General features: G+C 36.2%; 1 protein-coding gene across 1 annotated transcript; it reads right to left on the reverse strand.

The window, feature by feature from the left end:
- Positions 1 to 1,287: 1,287 nt before the first annotated feature.
- LOC110029948 (protein trichome birefringence-like 3) lies at positions 1,288 to 3,622 on the reverse strand. The gene is made up of 6 exons (XM_020732449.1): positions 2,950 to 3,622; positions 2,624 to 2,873; positions 2,373 to 2,544; positions 2,103 to 2,302; positions 1,869 to 2,027; positions 1,288 to 1,790 (listed from the first exon to the last, which is right to left on the reverse strand). Exons 1-6 carry the CDS (start codon positions 3,125 to 3,127, stop codon positions 1,469 to 1,471), a joined length of 1,281 nt encoding a protein of 426 aa, XP_020588108.1. The 5' UTR covers positions 3,128 to 3,622; the 3' UTR covers positions 1,288 to 1,468.
- Positions 3,623 to 9,030: the final 5,408 nt, after the last annotated feature.

Here is a 9,030-nt window from a genome sequence, read left to right on the forward strand (position 1 = left end):
AAATTTCATGTCAGGATGAAACTCATTCAGTTAAGGTATCATTTCATTTGTTTACTCTCAGAAGATAGTTAATTATCTATGGAGAAAATATACATAGCTCATAATCATACAAACATGTTGACTAAAGTTGTGAAAATGAGAAACTAAAACTATGTTTAGCTTCAATTGGAGTTTAGAAATGTTGAGATAGGAAGAAGCAAAATTGATTACAATCAGTCTCCCAGTGATAGATTGCTATTATGCGAAACCTGATTATATAAATAAATTCTTAACTCAAATTCGTTAATTTTATCGATCAAACTTAGAGGTGAGTTTGCTAGGTGGTTTGAGAGGGCAACCACTGAAATTTTATTTTTCATATATACCACCTCAGCGTTGTTTCTGTAGCACCCCAACACTGTGACCAACAGTGCCCTAACGTCAAGAAGTTAGCGTCGTCGTACCTAGTTCAATTTCAAAACCAAAGAGCTAGACACTGCATCACCCGGATGCAACGCCCTGGCGACACATTGGAAACGCGACTCCTCGGTGCCTGCAGATAACATGGGGTATTTTCTCACATAGTGAAGATTTTGCTGAGTGAGAATTGTAGGATTTCAAATTCTCTGGTGCAAGATGTGGAGTGTGAATTTTCTCAACTGCTCAAAGTCAGGAGAGATTTAAATATGCTTTTATTTATATGATTCTCCTATATTTTTAATAGTGGTTATTTTCATGACTTCGTGATTTTTTTTTCCTTTCTTAGAATTTTCCTTATTTTCTTGTTTTGAGCATTTTTATTCAAAATTTTATTTCAAATTTCTCACATCCATTTTCATAATTTAATTCTTCTAACAAAAAGTTGTGGGCCCATAATAGTCGAGAAGCTTGAAAATTCGTACCCTTTATCTTAAATTGAGCAATAACTTGAATGGATTAAATAACTCGGTTCTGTAGATCAACTCATGAAGTTATGGCAGTTGATACTTCAGCGGCAAATCGGACATTTGTCATTCTTTTGTGCAGTAATCTATGCGACAGAAAAATGTTACATTCTCTTTGCTTCATTTCATATACTTATTCCATAACCTCATAATCATAAATTATTGGGTTTCTTCAGGACCTTACAAGGCAGATGCGTGGTCCATGCTCTCCTTTCCACCCTGCCAAGGCCATCGAATGGGTTCAATAATGGCTTGGAAACCAGGACCATTCAGTTTATGCTGTTCAGGATCTTCACATATCTGCCGTCGGCCATTGATGGTTTGGCTTGCCAGCCTCTAGACTCACTATGCTCGCTATAGAGCCACTCACTGTAAGCACCTGATTTTCATATTTTTCGAAAGGGAACATGTCCTTGATTTTTCCTGATTTATTCATTAATAAATAGACTACTTCTAGCTGAACATTTTTTTTTCCCCAAATTTGATACAAAAAACTAGTTTGATTTTGAATCAAGTCAAGTTATGGCACTGGCCTTTGCTTCATCTTACAAATATGCGTACAGTATTTTGTTCCATGTGTCAGGGACTCCAGGCAAGCACCAGTGAATACAATCAGCGAATGTCTGCGGATCAGCTTTCTGCTTGTCTGAGAGTTCTCCAGTATAAACAGATACATGTCCATCTTTCCTATAATCCGTCAACTGTGTTATATTGATGAAGGTGACAGAAAACTTCATCCTCGAAACTACACCTGAAACCACCTCCATCATTTTTTTATTAGAGCCACTTCCCCAGTATTCTCTTCCTGTGACTGGCCTTGTCTCATTATAACATCTAGTTGGTTTCTGTCGCTTCCAATCTCCACTCCTGCATGTTGAGAAGATGCACATTTTTTATTGACCTTAAATCTTAAGAATTAATGTCCAGTAACAGAGGAAAAAATACCTCATGTGTGTGGGGGATGCTGTGGTGAAAAAGACCCTTGTGCTGCTTCGGTTCACATTAGAATCTATCCAATTGGCCCATGTCTTAAGCGCCATCCTGAAAGCAACTACAGAATCCAGCTCTTCATACCCTTCATCTCCGTTGGCAAATGATCCCCACCTAGACAGAAACTTCATCAAAATATCACTATAATTTAAATTACTCGAATCAATTATTGTTGAAGTTAGAACATACAAGGACTTCATTTTGGGGTCACTGGTCCACCAAACATAACTATTGAAGACTAAGTAGTCCACCCCAACCCAATGCTGAGCATGTTTGGCGATTGAATCCACTCTTAATATTCTCTTCTTTGTATCACGGATGATGGGTTCGTCAGAATTGGATTCTACAAGGTAAGGAGCCCAGTAGAACTCGATTGTAGCGTTGTAATTCTGAAATCAAGCAATTCGGTCGGTTGCATCCAAAATTCAAACTTTGATTGATTTCAGGTAGAACTATTACCTCAATCTTAAACACTGACAGAGTTCGACCGCGCTTCATCTTTTTCTTATCTGTTGGAATATGCGACTCTACCATGCAGACAAGGGATTGCCATTGTTCTCTTTGCAATGAGTCCCCAGAAAACATTAACCTTTTTCCTCTGAGTTTCTCAAGCAGGGCTGCAGCATTAAACCTAAAGCAAAATGCAGATATAGTGAGAAAGATTCTTCCTTCCTGTTACTGATTGGAAAAAGTTGTAAAATTATACTAACCTCGGCAATATGCAGTCATCAAGCTGCCACTCCCAGTACAAGTAGTCGCTGTCGGACCTTCCGTTTTTTAAGCATGATATTTGTTTATCCAAGTATGGGCAGCTCTGATCAGTATAAAATAGCTCCGCTGAAGTATTAAAGACCCATTTCCCCTTCTCTATGCTGCATCTTTCACCAGAGTCAAAATAATTATTATCTTCGTCAATGAAATCATCGTCAAATGAAGTGACCTTCTGCTTCTCCTTCACTTCTGATGATTACCAGTAAGTTTTCATTAAATGCTTATCTCAGGTTAGCCAAGCAAATTATACACAAATAACTACTACCTGTTGCAATCTTACTAGAATTTGTCACTGGATCCTTTTTAGAACAGGATTTGTACTTAAATATTGACGTGCCAGTGATAGCCCAGAGATCCTCTGTGAAAATTAAAACAGCAAATGCCAATATGCATACAACTATCGCCATTATGGAGAGTGGAAGCTTTCCCCTAAGAATTTTCATTGAACAGTATTAGGTGATAAGCTTTCAGGATCCCTACTATTCAAAAATGGCTAATGAAAATTGCTGTAGGAGTAAATATAGAGGGAGGAATGGGTTCTGCATAATTTCGGACAAGTATTCAGTGGTATTTGAGTAAGAGTAAAGTTAAAGACATGGAGGCTGCTGGACCAACTTGTACTCATTATTTTCAAAAAAACCAGTGATAATTTGCTTTCATTCAACTTTTGGCCATGAATCCCCTTTAGGTTGAGATCCAATAATAAAAGGAGAAAGTGGAGTTTGCCCTATTGCTGCAACTTCCATCATCCATACGATATCTAGTTGGCAAGCTGAAACTAGAATGCAACTTGCAACCAATATTGGTGGATTTGATTATACCAAAAATTTCACTAATGGTTGGAATTAGTAGATTAATATGCGATTGGCTATGTGTGGCTACTGATATTTTGCTTTAAGGCCTGCTAATCTTGTACCTCCTTGCTATTAAACATATTATCTGTTTCTTTGTACAGATAATGACTTTGTGCTTCCCTGGCGAGGACTTTTCCACAAACACAATTAAATATATTAGAAAAATAGATGAGGCAGCTGTTCTATCTTTTTCTTGGAGCAGCCTATTGTGCTAGAAGGTAGAATTTATGGTGAATTTAAGTTTTGAATTAGAGATTTGTAGCACTTTTTTTTTTTTTTTTTTTTTTTTTTTTTGTTAGATTTGATCATGTTAAGGAAGTTTTGGTTGGCTGGCTTAGGTAATTTTGAGAATTTTTGCCAGTTTTAACTAATTAAATCCCTTTTGTAAATATTTAAAGAAGAAACCTAATCTGTTCCATATTTTTTGAGAAATTTTGAAAATTAAAACATAATTGTTTAATTGCTTATGGGTAATTTGGATCAATTTTTGATAGGCCGAGATATTTTAGTCTGTTTTTAGGACTTGAGCCATGTTTGAACAAGCTTTATAGACTGCCATAAATTTCAAATTTAAACAAGTTATATAATCATTTTTAATTGAGGCCAAATGTTAATGGGCTTTATAAAATCTGCTTAAAATTAAAAATTTAAGCAAATTCTAGGATAAATTTTATTCGATGTTGAATTGCAACAAATTTTATGATAAATGTCCAAAAAAAAAAAAAAACTGAAACAAAGTCTTAGAAAACATATCAATTGGCACTTGCTCAAAACTGTTTTCATTTTTATTAGTGAAGGAGGTAAATTTAATTTCATTATTTTTCAAGCCTTTTAATCTAAACAATGACGATATATTAGAAGAATAAACATACTTCACATCAATAAGGTTTTTCATATATGCACATAGTCATCATTTATTTTTTAAGGGGTGTTTTAAGCATATACAGTTGGACCTCATACATTTCTAAGAGAAGCATAACTATGATCTTAAAGGATTTGGCATTTATTATTTAGTCAAGTAGACAATGAATCTCAAACTCTTGCCCAAAGTCAAAACTAAATGCTTAAAGTAGACAATGATATACAACTAGTCCCAATAAATTATAAAAGAGTTAAAGGAGCACATTTTCAAAATCCCTTCACAAGTCAAGTAGCTCACCATTCAAATAATGAAGGTGGTTCGAAAAAAAAACAGGGTGGTTATCAAAATAATTAGATTTGCCATTTGATACATATCTAAAGCATTATTGTAATGCCATGTGACAACTCTCTCATTCTCTTTTTCCTGTTCTCCTATTGCTTTTCTTTGTCTTAAATCAGTGTAAGCTAGTTTCAAGACTTCCACCTCTTCTTATTCTTTTCTCTCCTCAAACTAGGTGAAGAAACTAATTTTGAGTCCAATTTGAATGTATGTGAACAATTTACAAGAACTAACATAATTTTGTCTTCATATTGATTTCATTGAAACTAATCAGCAAGTTTGAAACATAATTAACATGGTGATCATGATCCATTACTCACCCTTGATATCCCGTAACATAGTCATCCCAACTCTTACATTCTAAAAATATTGCTTCCTAACACCACCTTAGTAATGTTGGTCCCTATTGTCAACTCATGAGTGGAGCATCATACATGACCTCTTTCAAAAAATAATGTGTTATACTCCGAGCTCAATGAATACATTATAGGGAATCATACTTGTCAGGTTGAAGGTACTCAACATAACAAATATAAAAATCTAACAAACCTTATGATGCATTAAGAAAGTCCCATTAAGGCCATGGTTGCCCCAATATTTGACAAACAACCTTGCCTTATAACCACCTTAAAAGACATCAAGCAGGGTTGGTTCATATAGCATTCACCCAATAGCATCACATTCTTAGATGGGATAGAATTTGACATTCTAAATGGGCGTGAAGGCATGAGACATCTCTGCATGTAAAATGTAAGTATATATTTGGATTAAATAAATGTGGATGAGTCTCTCCAATCTTACTAAAAATTTCATTATGTGGACTCTCCAATGCATAGAGAAGCCTACATTAACCTTTTTAATTAATAGTAAACAATCTTCTGGGAGTGATGCCACTTGTGGCTTTCGACAGAGCAACCCGCTCTCCCCAAACTTGTTCATTATGTGTTTGCAATTCCTCTCTCTTTCGCTCACCCAAAGATAACAACATATCTCGATCTACATTACTCGTGTTAGGCCTATATTCTCATATCAACTTTATGCATATGATATCCTTCTTTTTTCTAGTGTGTCCACCTCTTATGTCAAGCAGTTCAAGGTGATTCTCAATTACTTGTGGGTGGACAGGCGATCACATCAACACAAAGAAATCTGTCATTTCTTTAGCAAAATCACTTCCAATTGCAAGAATATAATTGTAAAACTACTCCAGTACAAGAGAGTGGATGAATTGGAATGCTTTGGGATCCCTTTGGCATTCAGGAAGCTAACCAAACATGACTTCTCAAACTTGATCCTAAGAACCGTAAGCAAGTTAAATGGGAGGTGAATGAGGCAACTATCTATTGTGGGTCAGGCTACCCTCTTCAACTCCCCCCTTATTGCTTTGTCGGTGTACTTTGTCACACATACTAAAGTTCCACAAGGCATTTTATTAAAAATAGAGAAGAAATGTGGGGAACGTTTCTGGAATGGAAGGTCCAACAGTAGATAGCTGCACTATGTAGCATGGGATAGCCTTTGTCAGCCAACATCCCTTCGTGAACTCAGGTTCCATGCTCTCACTAAGTGAAAAGAACTGCTCTGGGCAAGGTGAGCATGAGATTATTTTAGAAATTGAAGCTCCCAACTGCTTAGTTTTTTTAGAAGGTAGATATGGGGACAGCTTAGAGATGCGATACCACTATTATACTATCGCGGTCACTTGGAACATCCTTTCCAATGGTGCAGATGGAGTGTCTCTTCAAGAGAAGAAATTAGTATTATTGATAAGTCCTGGATTCTGGATGGCCCTCTTGCTAAATGCAGTTCGTGTAGATTCTGGATGGCCCTCTGGCAAATCTCTTGGAGGATGGCAAGTGGAGCAAGGAGAAACTTGTGAAATGCTTTTTGGCGCTTACGGACTATATTGCTATCATCTCTCTTCATTCTATGCTGCCCAAAGATGAACTTGAACTCATTCACATGCTTAGTGGGAAAATTGTCACCTCTTTAGCCTACATTACTAAGTTCTTGTAGCAACCTGAACTGCATCCCCGTGGACACATCTTTTGATGGAAACTCCTCAAGGATGCAATCCCTACCAGCAATCAACCCTTTAAAGGGAGAAAAATTTGCATTAGTAAGATGTACGCAACATTGCGTATGTCAAGGAGGCTATTCAGAGGGTATTGGGGGTTATATCTGCGTTATACCCCTTGTAACCTCCTTGTAACTTATCTGAAACCTACCTATACATTCTAGTAAGTTTCACGCTTCTGTTTTCATATATTTTTGTAACCTCCTTGTAACCTATCTGAAACCTACCTATACCTTCTAGTAAGTTTCACGCTTCTGTTTTCATATATTTGTAGGTTAAAGATAAGTTACAGGTAGGTTACAGAGAGGTTATAAGTGGTATAACACGAATATAACTCTCTAATACCCTCTGAATAACCTCTCTGACGTACGCAGTGCTACGTACATCTTACGTACGCAAAATTGTTTAGTGAGACAAATTCTTACGCTTGTGTCTGCTTGGGCGTGGAAGACAGATCACATGTTTCTACTAACTATTTGTTGTTCGTTGCAGTGACAGGTACTCTTAAGGGATGGGTTTTCAACATTCCTTGCTTCAAAACCATTGAGATGTCACTCATGAGCTGGCCAAGGTCAAATTTAGCAAATGAGCCCTTGCACACATCAATGGCTATGTTGTTTATCAATGTTGGCATGCTCCAACTGCTAAGAAATATGAATGACCGCTGTTGTGAATTGAATTTGTGATGCTTTATTTATTTATTTTAATGAGTTTATACTAGTAGAAGGTAAACACTGCCGTACTGTTGTGAATTGAATTTGTGATATTTTTCTTTGCAAAATTCATGCTTTATTTCTTTATTTTAATGAGTTTATACTAGTAGAAGGTAAACATTACAGAGAGGTTATAAGGGGTATAACACGAATATAACTCTCTAATACCCTTTGAATAACCTCTCTGACGTACGCAGTGCTACGTACATCTTACGTACGCAAAATTGTTTAGTGAGACAAATTCTTACGCTTGTGTCTGCTTGGGCGTGGAAGACAGATCACATGTTTCTACTAACTATTTGTTGTTCGTTGCAGTGACAGGTACTCTTAAGGGATGGGTTTTCAACATTCCTTGCTTCAAAACCATTGAGATGTCACTCATGAGCTGGCCAAGGTCAAATTTAGCAAATGAGCCCTTGCACACATCAATGGCTATGTTGTTTATCAATGTTGGCATGCTCCAACTGCTAAGAAATATGAATGACCGCTGTTGTGAATTGAATTTGTGATGCTTTATTTATTTATTTTAATGAGTTTATACTAGTAGAAGGTAAACACTGCCGTTGCCGGTCCCAAGCCCGGATGAGAAAAGTGGAGGGTTGCGTTAGGTAGTCGTCAGCCAGCGTAAAACTTGTCGAAAAAATCATGACATGAATCCTTTTGATCATTGTGTAAGTGTTAGGGCGTCCCCTGGAAGCGACGCGTTGTATAGCCTAAATTCAATGAAAAGTGTGCAAGGGCCGCTACACCAACGCCCGGGTGTAGTGTTAAATAAGCAAGGGTTCCCACATTACGGGCAAATGCGGGTAAAGAAGTTAGTACATGAAACTAATGAAACTAATGAAACTAATATTAGGATAGGATCTTGGAATATAGGCACTCTCAATGGTAAATTAATGGAATTAGTTGATATTATGATTCATAGGAAAATTAATATCTTATGTATTCAAGAAACTAAGTGGGTTGGAGAAAAGGCTAAGGAGATTGATAATTTAGGTTTTAAACTTTGGTATTCTGGTAAGAGTCGCACTAGAAATGGTGTAGGTGTAATTATAGATAAGAGTTTGAAAAATAATGTTGTTAAAATTAATAGAGTTGGTGATAAAATTATAGCCCTTAAGATTATCATTGATACTAAGATTTTTAATATTATAAGTGTTTATGCTCCTCAAGTAGGTTTAGATACAGAGTCTAAAGATAAATTTTGGAATGACTTAGAAGACTTAATACAAATGATACCTCTTGAAGAAAAAAATTTTATTGGAGGAGATTTAAATGGACATGTCGGTAGAGTGGTAGAAGATTTCAGAAATATTCATGGTGGCTACGGTTTTGGAGTAACTAATGAAGAAGGTAAAGTTATTTTAGATTTTGCTTTAGCGTTTGATTTTGTTATTACTAATACTTTATTCAAGAAAAGGGATGAACATCTTATTACTTATAAGAGTGGATCTAATAAAACACAAATTGATTATTTTCTTATGAGAAGAAGAGATCGTCG

Source organism: Phalaenopsis equestris, unplaced genomic scaffold (genome assembly GCF_001263595.1).
Source record: "Phalaenopsis equestris unplaced genomic scaffold, ASM126359v1 Scaffold000615, whole genome shotgun sequence".
Lineage (NCBI taxonomy): Eukaryota > Viridiplantae > Streptophyta > Magnoliopsida > Asparagales > Orchidaceae > Phalaenopsis > Phalaenopsis equestris.